Source organism: Aptenodytes patagonicus, chromosome 5 (genome assembly GCF_965638725.1).
Source record: "Aptenodytes patagonicus chromosome 5, bAptPat1.pri.cur, whole genome shotgun sequence".
Lineage (NCBI taxonomy): Eukaryota > Metazoa > Chordata > Aves > Sphenisciformes > Spheniscidae > Aptenodytes > Aptenodytes patagonicus.
This window is the reverse complement of record NC_134953.1, coordinates 16,590,932-16,608,112: the sequence shown is the minus strand read 5'-3', so window position 1 is coordinate 16,608,112 and position 17,181 is coordinate 16,590,932. Positions and strand designations below refer to the sequence as shown.

General features: G+C 54.3%; 1 protein-coding gene across 2 annotated transcripts in view; it reads right to left on the bottom strand.

Moving 5' to 3' along the window:
• DNMBP (dynamin binding protein) overlaps positions 1 to 16,291 on the bottom strand; it is a 36,543-nt gene extending 20,252 nt beyond the window's left edge. For both annotated transcript variants that reach the window (XM_076338833.1, XM_076338834.1), the window contains exons 1-6: positions 16,260 to 16,291; positions 9,150 to 9,368; positions 8,873 to 9,030; positions 7,202 to 7,380; positions 4,779 to 4,901; positions 2,281 to 4,221 (exon numbers count right to left, since the gene is read on the bottom strand). In XM_076338833.1, coding sequence (XP_076194948.1) covers positions 2,281 to 4,221; positions 4,779 to 4,901; positions 7,202 to 7,346 — 2,209 coding nt within the window. In that variant the 5' untranslated portion in view covers positions 7,347 to 7,380; positions 8,873 to 9,030; positions 9,150 to 9,368; positions 16,260 to 16,291. The remainder of the gene's footprint in view (positions 1 to 2,280; positions 4,222 to 4,778; positions 4,902 to 7,201; positions 7,381 to 8,872; positions 9,031 to 9,149; positions 9,369 to 16,259) is intronic.
• Positions 16,292 to 17,181: the final 890 nt, after the last annotated feature.

Here is a 17,181-nt window from a genome sequence, read left to right as displayed (position 1 = left end):
CCCCCCCACTGATAGGAACAAGCTTGAAGGGACTATCTGGGTTATGGAGTTCACTGGCAACACACAATGTAAGTTTCCAGGACACTACAGAAACACACACTCCTCTCGCTGCAGGGCGCAACATATTCCCAGTTTTCCATACCAAATACAGGAGCTCCTATGAGAAACCAAGAGACGACCACAACATGCCCTAGACAGAAAGCAGGAGAGTCCATGCATATCATCCATGTCTCAGGTTCTTGCACCACTTGTTAGGTATGCACAGCCAATGCTCCCAGCTGGTAGAAGACAAAAGTAAAACCAATGGACCCTCCTACTCCAATTGCAGGAGGGCAAGCACTAATCCTGCCCAAGCCTGGTGATCAGTGAAACCCCCAGTGTGCACACGAGACATACAAAGAAGCAACCTGCAGATTTTAAACATGTGTTTTAGAAAACCACACACTTTCTGCTCTTCCTTTGGCTCCCCAAAGGACACACCAAGGGCCTGGGCTCCCCCAAGACTGCACCAGCCCTACTTTGGTTCCTGGTCAATGCTTAGGGAAAGCTTTTCTCCCTCCTGCGTGCCTCCATGTTCCCCTAACCATGTCAAGGCAGAAGTCACGCCTGAGGCATGGTGCAAACACATTTTGCTGAGCCGATGCATTACTGATCTGGCCTGCTGCACTGAAGCTGGGCTAGCAAGCCTGAGACATGCTCTCTGGCCACACTTGGATGTGGCAGGAGGGATGCAGCAGAGCTTGGGTAGGGCACATCTTTATCATAGGACCAGAGAGGCTACTTATAGATTCTCAGGTTTCTTGAAGTGGTAAAAAATCCCCTAAGACTATTAAGGGGATAACTTGACAGGTAGGATGTCTCAGGATAGTGTGTTAGTTCCTGCCTAAAACTTCCAGTTCCAGTAACCAACAGGGCACAGGTTCCACAGGACCCGTCCTCTGTCAGGAAGCACTGGGACGGTAGGAGACATTTCCCAGCAAGATCTATCCTGTAAGAAAATTCCCCTTGATCCAGCCTAGATTTCCCTCTTCCTACCTTCAAGTTGTTTCATCTAGCCTCAAATCCTCTAAGCCTCCTTCCAAGCATCCCTCTTGCACGCCACTGACGTGGAGGCTGTTTGTCACCCTGTTTCCCTGGTGCACCCGTATCAGCCTTCATTCCCATGTGCTCTGCATCAGATGCGATCCTGCAGCAGAGCGCCTGGGCTCCCCAGCACTGATTAAGCAGTGGGAGGATGGAGGCAATGAAGTCAGAGTGAGTAATCCCCAGGCAGGAGTTGGCATTTCACTCCACCTCCTGCGTGCAGTGCCCACATTTCCTGCACATCGTGGGTTTTGATAACAGAACTACAGTGTCAGAGCTCCTGGGAGAAGCTGGGGAAGGGACTGTGGGAGATGTACGTGGTCCCGTCTTTCCATTTTGTCTACTGTAATACCAAGTATAACGTAATTAACAGCACTGATCTTTATATGGCATCTTTGGGTTTCGGAGCCCAAATGTGCTGATAGAAACAGGGCAAATTTCTCCTCCCCGAGTAATTTTTATGGGCTGCAAGGACAAGAGTCATCTTTTTGGCTACAGACATGCTGCAATTTAAAGCTCTTTGTGGCTGTTACCGACAGTGCAGTGTCATTCTCCTGTCCTGAAATTCTGGACTCCATGGACGGCAGCAGCACAGGAGCAGGCTTTACTTTTTGCCCACTAACCCTCCCCACTCCCAGGCCAGGTTCAGCACCCTTCTGCGCATCCCCTCTGATTTGAGTGACAAGTCCCCAAAGGTCTATATCACTACGAGAGCAGAAACTGCAGGAAACCCAGCGCCCTGACAGGCTGAGGGCAGGCACGTCACAGACATCAACTCAGATCTCAACTGCAGGACCACCAGCAAAGCCACTCTGAAGCTGCTGCTCACTCCCCTACAGCTAAGAGCGGGTGAGGCAGGGAGGTTGAACCTGCAGCAGCTGTGTTTTTGCTTGAGAGCAAAGACACACTGGGAATGGATCAGATGAGGGCTCTGGATGTACAGTGGGGCTGGAAGAGGAGATGGGAGAGTTGGAAGGAAAAGGGGGTGGGGAAGGCCAGGGCCGAGGGATGTCCAGAGAATGGCACTGTGGTTCTCCAAGGCAAAATCATGATGACTTGTACTGCAATAATGCTTACAAAACGACCAAAATCAGGAATTAAAGAAGGAAATAAAAGGCTGGCTCCAACAATGCCTGTACGCAGCAGGGGCCAGCTGTCCCCCTGACACACCCCCATCCCATGCTGCTGCAGACTCACCTCTCAGCTCCTGCAGCTCCACGCTGAGGCTCTCGATGTTGGAGTCACAGAAATCAAGGTTTTCCAGGGTCTCCGCTCTCACCAGCTCATCCTGCTGCTCCTCCAGCATCAGGCTTAGTTCAGCGCGGGTCTTGCCGTAAGCATCCAGGTCTCGCTCCACCTCGCCGATCCTCGTCAGCAGAATGGAGTGGGGGGAAGCTGATCCTGCCTGTGTCAAGTCCTCACGTCCCTCCTCTGCCCGCTGCTCCTGGGCGCTGGGCTGAAGCTGCGGAGGGGCCACACTCCTCCGCTGGTTGCTTGACGGAGGCCGGGGCGCAGGCCGGGAGGGCTTCACTGAGAAGGACAGAGACCTGCCTTTGGACACCTGGCCACCCAGCGTGTGCACGGGGGTTGTCGCAAGGCTGCTGGGCCGAGGAGGGGGTGGCCTCAGGGCCTTCCTCCTCTCTGGCTGCCTGGTGTGGGGGGCACACTCAGGAGACCCACGGACAATGTCCTTCTCAGAGCTGTAGTCCAAGATAGAGAAGTGTCGGGAGACCTTGTCCTGCTCAGCGCCAGTAGTTGTCAGACTCTTCTCAAACTGCGCCAGCTGCTCTGTCAGTTTGGAGTCGAGGTCCGTGCAGCCGTCCCCCTGCGCTGCAAGCGGGCAGCATTCCCCCCAGCTCCCAGCCCATGTGTCCAGGCCCACCTGGGCACCTCCCAAGCTGGAGGAACAAGGTTTGGACTTCTCCTGTTGACCATCCACCCAATTGTCCAGGTCCTGGGCACTGCTCCGGCTCTCCTGGGGTTTGGATGCTGCCCAGCTGTTAGAAGAAATCGCCTGGCTCCTGCAAGGATCTGGGGGGGAGCGGGGAGCCTGCGGGGGCACAGTGGGAGTGTCTCCATCATGCTCAGGCAGGGTGTGAGTTTCTGAGTTTCCTGGGGAGGCTGAAATGGTCCCCCCAGGCTCCAACTCACCTGCCTGGTCAGGCCTGTTGCCATTTTGGGGAAGCAGCTGAGCAGCGGGGAGAAGGCCATTGACCGTCTTTGTGCAGTCAAAGGGTAGGGAGTCTGCTGTGCCTTTGGGATGTGGCCCTTGGTGTCCAGTGTCAGGAAAGGCCTGACGCTGTTCCAAACCTGTGCCAGGATGACCCTCTGTTCTCCCCGCCATGTGAGACAAAATGGTGTCAGGCTCAGGGTGTGCAGCCGAGCCATCCTCCTTTTCCCTGCCATCTTTCCCTGGCAAAGGAAGAGCTTCGGAGCAGGTGCTTTCTGTGTCTTGATGGACAGTGACTCCACAGCTGCCTCCACCTTGGGGATCCCCAGCACCCACATTTTCCCTGCAAGGCTCAGAGGCTTCCAGCCTCACAAATCTGTGTGGAAAGATGCCGCGTTTCCCTCTCAGTTCCCCCTCCAGCCAGCCATCCTCCAGAATGCCTACGATCCGAATCCTGTCACCCACATCAAAATCCAGTTCCTTGGACTCCAGGGCTTGGAACTGATAGAGGGCAACACCATAGGTGCTCCCTGGCTCCTCCTCCTCCTTGGGGGGCACCTCCACTGTCCCATTGGTGTCACAAGTCCCTGTGGGCTCTGGATCCACTGAGGTTCCTGGTGCTCGCAGAGGAGTAAGCAGCTCCACAAAACCCTCTGGGAAGATGCCCCTGCGGCCTCTGAGCTCACCTTCAAACCAGCCAGGCTCTGGGACACCAACAATGTTGATCACGTCCCCTTCCCTGAAGTCCAGTTCTTCCTCGAGCTGAGCAGACAGGTCCATCAGGGCCCGGGCTTGGCCCAGTGAGTAGGCAGGCACCTCCAGGAGAGCACTCTGGGACAGCTGACGGCTCCAAACTGAAAGGCACAGCTCCCGCACACATGATGAGGGGAAAAAGCCCTTGGAACCCCAGCTGCTTCGGCCCTGGAGCCAGCTGGAGGCCAGGGACCCCCCCAGGATCACCAGGTCTCCTGCAGGGAATGAGACACACCAGTTCAAAACTGTCCTCATGATTGCTTCCCACCTCTTATTCCTGCCTGTCCGTGTCCTTCCTGGCTGTGGGTAAGGTCTGGCACTCTGCACGGAGCTCAGTGTGTGTTGGGTATCCACAAGAGCACAGAATGAAGGTAAGGCATGAAGCATCGGCAGCCTCTTGCACACACATATCTAAGATACACAGTTTTGGCTGCTAAGCCATGAAGGTGCACCAAAGGTTTCATTTCTCCCCCAAATGCAAGTCTAAGATTTGGGGATTGGAAGGCAGTTAAAAGGCAGCTCTAAGTTTACTATGATCACATGACGACAATATTTGGAGTTTCAAGAGTAATGACAGATCATGAAAAACCAGTATCAGAGTGCCAGAAGCCCAAAGGGCCATGGTGCATTTGACATGACCCATGTCATGAGGTATTAGGAAATTCCCTGTCTCTCCTGCCACTCTAGGCAGGATTCTGTGACTAGGTTCATGCTTCTGGAAGGACAGGTGAAGGTTATGAGATGCAAAGCAAAGGAAGGGAATGGCGATTACCTCTCTGCAATGACAAGCTCCCTGGCTCTTGAGATGTGAAGTCACTGGTACAAACAAACAGTTTTTCTCCCTGCTTCAAAGGGGGAATATCCACAGGTTCCACAAAGCTGCTAGGAAACTGCCCTAAAATGAGAAGCAGTTGTCAGCAACTAGTCTTTCCTGTAGCCCACCACCACTCCCTCCACCCTCCTTTCGTTTGGGAGTCAGGAATTCCTGAGGTTTTAAATGCTTAAGAGCTAACAGAGAACAAAAAGCTTTGTGCCCTCGGCTCACTCCAGGCAACCAACAGGCTGTGTTCATTGCTGGGACTGTGCTATCAGCATGGAGTTTCTGGGAACAGACATACTAGACTTTCTCTGCTTTCATTGCTTGCTTCCCAACTCAGAGCCACGATGAGGACTGAGAGATCCAGTAGTGCTGGACCACGAGACCAGTGTCTTGTGACTGGGCACATCCACCTGGTGCTCCTCACTCTGTAAGGCTTGGCCCCTGCGTGGCCTCAGCGCAGAAGTCAGGCCACCACACTCGGGATGGCCACGTCTTGTGAGTCACAGGCTCTGTCACAGCTTCAGCGCTGCTGAGGCTCCAGGGACCTTCCCCACTTTATCACCTCTGTGCACCTATTTCACCATGGCACCCATTGCTGGATGCCCAGCTATTCTGAACAGGCCACAGCCAGACGGGGCAGCGCACACTTGTTGGCCATCACAAGATACCACTCAGCTACTAATTTCAGTCCCGGGAGCATGGGACATGGCAGAGCCCACTGCAAAGGCCACTAAAAATGTCATTCCTATCTTTCATAATTTGTGGCAAGGGGTTGTGATGGAGTATGGGCTAGTAGCACTTCCAGCATTCACTTCTGATGACCCAATATGGCATCCACGTTCTCCAATAAAACCTGGAGATGCCATATCCAGAACTTTGCACTGGGTTTAGGCAGTTTGGCATCTGCTGTCATTATCCTGAGGTGCAACCAGCAGCCCACAGGCTGCTAGCCTCAGTGGCTTCCTTCACAGTTTTAACCAACTCTACCTCTTTTCCATGTCTTAGTTTCCTGCTCTGTACATGGAAATAACCTAATGCTGTTAGAAAGGAAGTCATGGAGCTACATTAATTATTCCCCAGGGTACTAAGTATTATTATTGGTAGGCTGCAGCACCTCCACAGCATCTATTCAAAAGCATTTTTTTAATTCCCTACAACTTCAGCTTAGAAAACTGGGCAGAAAACTACAACAGCTGTTCCAAGAGAAAGCAGGAATGCAAGTGGGTTTTGAGTTAAAGGTCATTAAAAACCATTCTGTTTGACTTCAGCATGTTTCTTTATCTTTGAGCTACAACACACATCTGTTTATTATTCCTTAATAGCTTCATCTTCTTCAGAACAAGAGCATCAGTTATGCTGGGAGACAAAACTGTGGTGAAGTAGATACTGGTGATTTCTGCAGAAGTAATTTGTGCCCAGTGACTTCAGCAGCAGCAGCAGGATCAGGCATGCATTCATTCAATGCCATTTATCAGCTACGTGGAGCACAGGAGAGAAGTCCTCCTCTCCACCTTTGCTCCTGTCCGTCTTTGTTTTAGCCAGGAGACAGCTCGCGGCTGTTAGAGAGCCCAGACTGCTGCTGCAATAGCAGCCCCATCTCCACGGCCAGGGATGAAGCTCCAGTGCCCCCCTCATGCTGAAGACAGAGTCAGGCTTATGCTTTGAAGTGGCCTGGTTTTCATCTCCCTGAGAGCTCACACATCCTCTCAACATCAGTATTAAGATGTGAAAGAGCTGCTTAAACAGGGACTACGAGACTCTAAGTGTTTCACTAAGAGCATTTTGCTGCTTCAGAAGTTTCTCACACCCCTCCAAAAGTTTAAAAGACTTGCACACTACTTCAAGCACCCAGATATTGATGGCAGCTTGTGCAGGAAAATGCTTTAAAGCGGAAAGGAGGAAGTGGGTCTGAGTCAGAGGGCTCGGAGGGACACACAGACTCTGTCGCTGCATCTCCCACTGACTTGACCTGACGAGGTCACTTGGATGTGGATGCATTTCCACTCTCAGTGCATCTGTTTCCTCTCTCCCCTTCCACTGCCACAGCGGGTCAGTGCATAAACTAGCCAGGAAATGGGCTGTCTCACCACAGAGGACGGAGCAACTAGTATTGTGAAGCTCTCATCTCCTCGAGAACTGACCCTCCACTAATCTCCTTCAAAAAACAACAAATGAGCTGTCTGAATAGTTGATGCAAAGCTAGCAGGAGACCAGTGGCGGGCAACCTGCACCCTCAGTCCCAAGCAAAGTCCCATGGAAGATTTAGTACATCAAATCTGGTCCTGCACAGCGCTGGCCAAGGGAAGGTGTGCTCACAGAGTGGATGTTTAGCTGGCACATCTATGGATCCAGGTGCAGGCATTTCCAGCTCTTACCTGTGACACCTTCCTTCTTGCCCAGGAGCCAGAACTCGTCCACCACGGCCAGCACCTCAATGACATCTCCCACGAAGAGGGGCAGCTCTTCAGAGACGCTGGGACAGAAATCAAAGACTGCTCGTACCACGGAGCCAGCCTCCATTGCACCGGGTCTGAAGGCGGATCAGTACCTAAGGCTGAGACACAGCAGGAAGTTTGTCAGCAGCCAGAAACACCTGAAATTATCACATATATGCTCAGAAAGTAAAACCCTTCCTGAGCACAAGAGGCAGGAACAGTGTGAGGGTGTCCTGTCCTGAGCTCCCTGAAACCCCTTGCCACGTGAAGCATGCCACAGGAGCCAAGGGTCTCCAGCAGTGCAGCCCCCATGGTCTAACCTGCTTGTCCAGCCCCTCTGGCTATCTCTGTGGGGACACGTGTTTGTGCTGCAACGGGGGGAGAAGCAGCAAGAAAATTGGAAGTGAATTCCCGTCAGGAAGGAAGCAAGAGGAGGGGAGGAAGCTCAGCACTTTCCTGACATGCAGGGCAGGGCCCTGAGCCTGCCAGGGCTGGGTGGGCAGCTAGCACCACTTACTTGCACAGTCCCACCATGCGTGCTCTGGCAGGATGGGCACAGGCATCCCCCTCCCCATGCCACCCCTCAGGGCCACAGGAACCGTGTGCTGGAGCAGCGTCACACTTCTGCCCAGCAAGAAAAGAGGCACAAAGTCCCCTCAGGCAAGCTCACCCCACCATCCTCTTCCCCACCAGCAAACTCTTTCCACCCCGGCCTGGGCTGACCCAGCCTGGGCATCCTCAGACCTGGCTGAAAATGCCCTTTCTGCCTTCTAGGTACCAGACTCAGTCATCTCCTGGGAGGCCTCACCATGGCTCTTGGCAGAAGCCAGGCTGAGATGAGGGTGCAGACCCTGTCCAAGGCTGTGGGAGCCAAGGCTGAAATTCCCCCTGGCAGGGGACCTGAAGGCAGGCAAAGACATTCTCATCAAGGGCTATGTCCTGGATTCCCCATTCCTCTGGAAGCAGCTGCTGAGCCAGGACACTTTTCTGTATCATCTTTGCTTTGTACCAAGCAGCCTCACCATCAAGGCAATACACTGCACCAAGGCAGCAGCAGTCCTACAGCTTCAGCTGCTCCTTCCTCTCTTCCCAGATCCCTCGGGAGAGGAACTGAAAGGTGCATTTGTCCAAGGCAACCAGGAACCCTAAGATTATTCCTCAACATCTGCAGCTCAGACCGGTGAGTGCTTCCCTTCATCTTCCTGTCCAACTGCAATTACAGGCAGAGCACAGCACTGCCGACACCTCTCCGAGGTGCTTTCAGAGCCCTGCCCTCTGTGACGCCAGGATGTCAGCATCCTCCCCTACCAGCTCCCCCGACACAGGCTGCTTTCCTCCCACATCACAAGCAGAGTCCCTGCTCCGTCCAGTCCGACACAACTTCCCTGCAATGGCACCCAACCTCCTCCCCTCCCAAAGCGCCTCTACGTGCACGGTGAACAGTCACCCTCCAAGTGCCGCCCAGCCAGCGATTACCCGTCCCGTACTCAGCATGGCTTGTCAAGCCGTCCCACCTAGCTAACAGCAGAAAGAGTACAGTAACAACACACACCACCACCCACAGTGAACACACAGGGCCCCCATTTCTCCATACAGCCGCGCACGGCCCACCTGAGCCCTGGAGAGTCAGGAAGAGGGGATGCTAACACAGGGAGGAGAAAAACAGCCCCGCTGTGCAGCCAACTTCCAGCGAGTGCCAGCGCGGGATCCAGCCAGGGAAAGGCTTTCTGCTGACGGGACCGCTGTGTTTATTCAGTCCGACTCACCTCCTGTGAACAAAGCGGGTTTGTACTCGGCAGGAACAGCTTCCTCAGCACGTCCCTCCCCACCCCCAGCTGTGCCCCCGCTGCAGCCAGCACGCTGCACCCCGGCCCCTGGCCACCCTCACCTCTGCCGTCCTGTCCGTCACTCCTATTGCTCTCCCCTGTCTTCCCTGTAGCACGTGGGCTCCTTGGGGCACAGGCTGTCCCTTTGTCACCAGCGTTGTGCTGGCTGTACAAACAAAGAGCCCAATATCCAGCAGCCGACAGCACTTTGCCACCAAAAGAGATGAATGGACTGGAGTGAATCAGGAGCACAAAGAGCTGTAGTTCAGGGTAGCAGGAACCTACTGAGGCAGAAGGAGTAACAGTATTAAAAACATGACCATGTGAAGCAGGGAAAAAGATGGAAGAGCCATCAATTAGCTTGGAAATGCTAAAGACAAGGAAGGAGCCTTGCGCTGTTTGAGGTGGAGTGGCCGGGACATGCTGCTGCATGCTCTGACGGACACCCAAGAGCAGCAGCAGCGACAGGTACAGCAGTAGCAGCCCCTTGCAGGCACCTGGGGCTGCCCTCCACCCTGCAGACAGGCTGCTGACTGAGCTCAGGGTCCTAGGAATCCTTGCCATACTCTGAATATGCAAACTTCACAGCTGCACTTCCTCCTCCTGCACAGAGGAGGAAAAAAATATTGCAGGCATAATTGCTGCCTCAGGGTAGTTTCTCCAGGAGCACATGATGGTACAGTGAGATTTCTTGCATTTCTTCTGTCAAAGGTAATGTAAGAGTGGGCTGAGGAGTGCAGGGATTACAGCATGTGTGCTGCAGACCCAAACCCTGGCTTTGCTGCAGTCACTGGGGCTGAGGATACGGCCCTCCCACTGCCCGCGGCTCAGATCCTGCCCATGAAAACAGCAGTGTCACTTCCTCAACTCACCTGCAGCTCTGGGAACTCATTCATTAAAATGTACAAGATTTTCCAATGAGACAGAAGATTGAGAGGGGCAGGCAGGATTGCAATTGTTCCGCCATGTACACGTTAATTGCAGTTATAATAAAACACAGGCACAAACATATTCATGTGAAAAGCATTCCCTGACAGCCAGCCCATGAGGTAAGAAAGTGTGAAGTAACTTCTGAAACTGCCAAAAAAAGAATCGCAACAAGCTCATGTTCCCTCAGCAGTACCAAGAAGAGCAGATCACTCCCTGACTCCATCTGAGTCTAGACAGTATGCCCCTGTATTCGAAAGCAGTGAATCAGTCTTGTGGGGTTTGCTTGCTCCATAACATGAACTGAACACAAAATATTATGTTTTCCAGGATCTTGGCCTTGTCTTACTCCATGGAGTGCTGCCTGCCAACGTTTTCTCCAGACCCCCACCTAGAGAAGGAAGCCTCCCAGCATCTTCCAGACTGGAAACTTGCTGAGTCCAACTCTTCAGGCTTAATGGTGGACCCAAGCTTCTCCCAGATCCACCCTAGATCTGGTGAAAACAAACATCCAGCAGCAGCTCGCGCAGAGGCTCCAGCAGGAAGAGCAGACTGCAGGGAGAGCCGGGCTCCGCCTGCGATTCCCAGTGAGTCACGGCTCCTGATGGCAGGCCAAGCACTATCCCCTCTCACCTCAAGGATGGGTGATCCCTGCGTGCCAGGGGGAGGGAGGGAGGGCTCCTCCATAACTGAGCAAACACTGGGACTTCATGCTGGTGGAGGTCAGGACTGCGAATTGCAGGACTCTTGCCCCCGCCTAGCAGCAGACCTGCATCCAAAGACAGCCTCAGTGAGCAAGTATGAAGCTGCAGCGCAGCAGCGAACTCGCCCCGCTGAGACACGCTCCCTCTGTCTCGCTGCCTGATCCTGCACAAACTAGGTAACGTGTTCCTGGCACCCGACTGCAGCCCACCCGGTGCCAAGCTCCGGGCCTGACACAACAGTATTGTGCAGCAAGGCAGAGAGTGGATTCCCAGAGCATTAATCACTCCCCCCAGCCTGCCTGCATGCATGCTCAGCACACATTAACATTACCTCCATGGAAGACTGCCTATCCCATTCCGCCATTAGCTCTGGAGTGTGTCTGGTCCAGTGCGGGTTGATGAAAGGAGGGACCAGAATGAAATAACAGCTATTAACTCTGTTACAATATTGTTTTGAGACCTTCAGCACAGACTGAATCAAGCCACAGCAGCCAAGAGAAGGCATTTACACATTGACTCAGGCAACTTCTTGTATCCCTCCTCTCTTTTTGCAGCTGAAATCGGGCAGGGTAAGAAGTCTCAAACACTGGACTCACCAGCACCAAATTATTGTCAGGCATTTGCTCAAAGTGCCATCACTTAGATGAAAGCAGACCTACTGAAGATGGTGATATAAATGCCCTTTTTGTACCTTTTTCATGGTAAGTGTGAGCAAATGAGTCACTGATGAATTTCTGTACCTTAGAAACAGGAGTTCTGTCATCTCTGTTTTTGCTGAAAGACACGGAAGCAAGGATTTCAAGCACTTAAGAGCTAAGGCAGCAACACGAAGAGACCATTTTAGGCTGATTACAAGAAGTATTAATAGCCCTAGTAAAAGGAGAGACCCAAAGAGTTTGCAGAGAGCTAATCCAGTGGTATACCCAAAGTGCTGATCAGATCATGAGATAAAAAGCAGCAATGGATGGATGCCACAAATTTAGCAGAAAGAAAACCAAACTTCACAGGCAGTATCACCACTCGTTTCCCTCTAAATAACACTTTTTAGCTTCTCACTCAAGAGGCAGCGCTGTTAGAACTGGCTATGGTCAGCACTACAGCACTGTAACTGAGAAACTAACATATCACCAAACAGACCAAAAAATGCGGTGCGGGCTTCCACAGGCACACTCGGTTTGCACAAGAGGGACAACTGGATTCTTGTGCAGCAGATGTCTCAGTCTTTTTAAAACCTTAGAGCCTGCCTGAGCAGTAGACCAGGAAGGAGTCAGATTCCCAGAAATATACAAAAGCCAAGTTTGTTGCAGAACGAATAAATAAATTAATAATAAAAATATTAAACAAATACTGCCAGTTATCTTTTCTTAAAATTGAAAAATGCCATGCATTTCACCTATGCCTTTTCATGCCTCCTTCCAGTCCTTACAGCTTAATGCCTGTTCACTGAAAACACAATCCACCCCCAGAGATGGAGAAGCCCCTCGGCTCCATTCAATGCATTCTCCAGCCACTGGGTCTGGCTTTGATAAGAGATTTGCTGCAGCTCTCGCTGCGCTCTAGGCTGCAGGATCGGTACCTAACATGCAGTGGGAGGAAACCAAGAGTGCTGCTTGGCTTCTCATGCAATTGTGTCAAGCTTACTAACTACATGCTGAGGCATCTTCCCTACTCTTTTTCTCTGTTCCTCCCTGTGGTTTCCAAATCTGGACAGCCCTCCTTCCCTCCTCCTTATCCCAGTGCATCTGCACAGCCTGCACAGTCCTCATCCACACTTCAAGGGTAGGACATTGCCCGCACACCAGCATGCCCTGACCGCTCACGCCAGCCTTCAGAGCTGCCTCGCCACCCGCAGTCACTCCCCCTGCTCGGAGCAGAACATGTTGCTCTGTAAGCTCCCGGTGGTCCTTGCTCACCTGCACATTGCCAGGTGTGATAAACAATACCCGGTTGAGCCAGGCTGCCTGGGCTCCGGCTGGAGATAGTGCCAATGCACGGACTGTGGCTCTGGCAAACTGCGGAGCTGACCCTACAAACCCCAGAGAACAGATGAGGCAGCGAGTGGGGCAAAAACGCGCCGGACGGTGCAGAGGAGAGGAGCCTTCTCCCACCAGAGAAATGCTGACCACTGCAGCCTCTTGTTAGGACATGCTGCTTGTCTCAGCAGATCCCAAAGAGCCCCCCCACCGAGCTTCACTTAGTGGGAAACAGGAGATCTCCTGTTATGCACTCCATCTCTTAACCCCATATGGCTCCCAGGTGGAAGAGGAATCTCCTCACTTTAAAAGTATCTTCTTTTCCTTCATCTGTGACCTGATATATAAAAAAATCATTAAAACGAGTACATTTAGGTTGGATCGCCAAGCCCTCCAGAACCCGAACTGCCAAGGACAAGGGCTGCTTGAGCAACCTCTGGCCTCCTTCCGCACATGTGCGACAGTTTGGGTATTTGGCCCAGGAGCTCTGCTATGTACCACACAAGTCATTCAAACTACTTCTTCCCTCCAGCTGGGCGCTGGTGTCACAGTGTTCTCACCTGCTCCGTTGCAGGATGTGGCTGAGGACAGGCTGGCGGCATTTGCGTGGGGTAAGCATAGCTGGGGGAGGAAGGAAGAGGAGCTCCTGCTGGGCCAGGTGCAAGCAAAGGAAAGTCATCTGGAAACTAGAGCACAGCATCAAATTTTAACGCAAAGCAGAACACCTTGCCACAACATGTGAGCAAGGAGACTGTCATGGATATTTAATCTCTGGCACTGGGGACCCAAGCACACAAAGGCCAGAACACCAGCTTAGGAGACAAAAGTTTCCCGAATTCTCTATGGCGTGGCTGCTCGTACCTTACAGGCCCCATTAGTGAGTCCTGTCTCCTCCCACCCCGAGGCATGCCCTTGTCTCTCTTGCCATTTTTGCAGACAGGCTAAAACGATACAACTTAGAATAAGGAACAGACAAAATCCCAAGAGCAGCACCACTTCTGCTGTGCGGTACCCATGGCTGGGCTCCCAGGGGTAAGCAGTATACAATCACAAAATTAGTCATTACACCTTGAGTACATATCCGAAACAGGTTGAACTGGGGCTACAAGGACATTCCTCAACACTGGAGCGCTTGACTTTGCACCCTGAACAATATTTTTGAAGATAGCTTTTGGACTGAAGCCCATTACGATGCTTGGGTTGCTGGGCAGGGAATCCAGAAATCTGGAAATTACTCAAGTTTGACTTGGAAGCTCTGCTCTTTGCCCACCTTCGACCCTGTTCTGCGCTGCTCGTTATCTCCAAAGAACCTAAATCCCCGGCAGGGACTCTGCTGATACCTGGCATCATGTGGACCTCTTCCTTTCAGAGCCCCTAGGTGCTCCTGAGAAGGAAGCAATAGATTTTATTTCCTAACAGAAAGGTTAATAAGACAAAGTAAAAGCTGTGTTGCTCAGAAGTGGGTCTGAGCAATCCTTAGAACATGATTAGAAAAATACTTTTGCTGGAGGTTGAGGGCAAATTATCAGTTAAGGTAAAGAACTGCTAAGGTAAGCACAACTCAGGCTGTCCCACCCAAGCTCACATCACCACCGTCACAAAGTCCATCTGAACAGTCACCCACTGCAAGGACACCTCAACTGCACACCGAACCCTGAGACATCACACAGCCACATTTCCCATGATGGCTGGCAGAGCCGGTGCTCCGCAAGGCTCCAAGGGTCACTCCTTTCCTCTCCCCTACTGCTCAGTTCCTCCCATCCCATTGCTAAGCTAACATTTCTCTAAAATTGTTGTATGTTTGTACTAGTTTTCAATGTCACTGCTAATCCTAAGCAGAGCAGCTGGAGAGAAAACTGAAACCTTTGGCCTTGGCAGAGCAGAGGATTTCAAGAACAGAACAGCAGAAGAAGCCAGCTCAGAGACGTGGGCATTATCGGCGCTACGGAGGGCCTCGCAAACAAGCAGGACACATTTAGACACAATGCCCAGCACGGCTTGCAGCCAGAGGAGTGAGTCAAGATGAGGGGGATGATGGTGACGTCTTGTAGCACGGTACAGAGGCTGTATTTGGCAAAGCATCTGCAAAACTGCAAATTCTGTACCTACAGACTCTCTCAGGCCTTTTGCAGAGGAAAAGACAGAATCGTAATAGAAGCAAAGGAGAGAATGGCAGAGGCAAGGGGAGAGAGACCCTTTTCAGAAGAAACTGAAAGTCACGGAAACATGACAAACCTCAAAACAGATGTTAATGCTTATGACACAACTAGAGGCTTCCCAGGTACTATGGCAAGGAGAACGAGACATGAAAGGATGGAGGTGGGGGGAGTACTTCAAATGCCAGGAACGGCAGCATGTTTGAACTCAGAGGCCAAATTGTGTCAAGGACGGGATCAGTTGAGGCACTGCTCAGGGTCAGCAAAAGGGTCAGCGTGGGAGCAGCAGCAGCCTCTCAGGAGGTGTTGGGGGTGAGGCAAGCCTCCATCCCCTGGCGAGGCCACTGGAGGAGGCACCTCCAGTTCATCTCTGTTAAAGTACAAGGCGACAGTGTCAGGCTGGCAGCAACGCAGAGGGATTTGCGTTTGCTGGAATGAGAACAGGAGGGAACTCTTGGGAGTTCTTCCCAGGCTGGTGCAAGCAGAGCGGATGCTCTCAGAGGAGCACCCTTGTAAGGCACAGCGCTGCAGCCTGGAGCTTCTGCTTTCTGTGTGCAACCACCTGTGCCACCCTTCACCAGTGCCACTGCTCGAGGCTCTCGGCGCCAGACCACTCCAGGCCCTGGATGCCCGCACAGTTTCTACAAGGCCAGGCGCTCCCCTGCAACAAGCTGTCCAGACAACGCCAGCTACCACCAGCTGCACGCCTGCCTGGTGGGTGACCACCCCGAGTTACCACTGGCTGCGCAGACATGGTTTAAGAGACCAAAATCCCAACGGATGCAACGTGGGGAGCAGACGGGCAGCTCCCGCTGTACCCCACAGCTGCTCCACGCTGCCAAGGTACCCGAAGTGCTCCCAGTGTGGGAGTGGTGCTGGCAGTGTGGGCACCATGGAACAGAGTCGGCGGGGCACAGCGAGCACCCAGCTGGGCGCGCAGGGCTGGAGGGCCACACGCTGTCACAGCCCGGCTGTTGGCACGAGGGGAGAGCACCCACCCCAGCTAGCAGCACCCACCCGAGCTAGCCGCGCCCCAGCCAGGGGCACCCGCCACCCCCGTGCCGGCCAGCGCGACCCAGGGCAGCCCCCCGGCCCAGCACAGCCCCCGGGGCAGGCAGGGCCTCGGCCTCCGCCTCGGCCTCGGCGGGGCGGCGCGGGGGAGAAGGTGCCGGTACGGGGTGCGAGGGCAGGAGGCGGCGGGCGGGGCGGGAGGCGGGGGGCTGAGGCGGGGGCCGCGGCAGAGGCGGGGGGCCGGGCCGCACCGGGGGGCCCGGCGGAGGCGCAGGCCGGGCGGCTGCGGGGGCGCGCAGGGCGGGGGGAGGCAGGCAGGCGGCCGACGGGGCAGCGGCTAGGCCAGGCGGCGGCGGGCAGGGAGCGCCCGGCTCCCCCCGGCCGCTCCGGCGGGTCCCTACCTTCTCCCGGCCCGCTCCGGGCGCCGCGGCCGCTCCGGCCCTGCGGGTCCCGGTCCCGCCTCCGCCCCCCGCGGCCGCCCAGCCCCGCCCGGGCCCCGGCCGGCCCGGCCCCTAGCGCCCGCCCGGCCTCGTAGGGCCCCGCCCGGCCCCGCGGCCCGCCCCGCCGCCCGGCTGCCTCCGCACGGCCCGGCCTGGCGGGCCCGGCGTGGTGCCGCTGGGAGGCCGCGGCCAAGGCCGGCGGGACGGGCCGGAGGTACTCCGCGGGGCCTGGCCCGCAGCCTGCGGACCTCGGGACCCCCGGGTGACATGGGGACATCCCCCCTTGGCAGCACCGCTCGGCCCCAGCCTTCGAGACAACTTCCCCGGCGGCACACGAGGCCACCCCGATGTGGGACACGCTGCCCGGCGTGGGGTGCAGCCACCCCCGTAGCTGCCGGGCTGGGGCACTGCACCTGCGTGCCGTGCACCTGTGCTAGGGTGCTGAGAGAGCACCCAGGAGCCTGGCACAGAGCAAGACGGGCAGCTGCCTGTGCAAACCCTCTTCAACTTATTTCCTACAAAGTGCCACTGCCTCGCAGACATGAGCAGCGCTGGGGCTCTCCTTCCCCACTGTTGCCTTCTCCTGGGAGTCTCTCGCTGCCTCGTGTGCTTCAGCTTTGGCAGCAACTGACGAGTGGGTCTACACTGTCCATCTGGTGCAGTGTCAGTTTTGCTGCTGGGAGCTGGCTTTGGCTGCTTAGATACACTGTAAGATCACGCCAGAGCACCAAGATGGAGAAAAACAAAAAAAAACCCCACGTGACAGGGAGGGCCGGTTTGTGCATCACGCAGGAGTCAGGCACACCAAGTACAGTAGGTCCCGCACTGGTTTTCCTGGCAGGCCAAAAAAAGCCTCCATGCCCTAAGGAATACCATCCCTCAG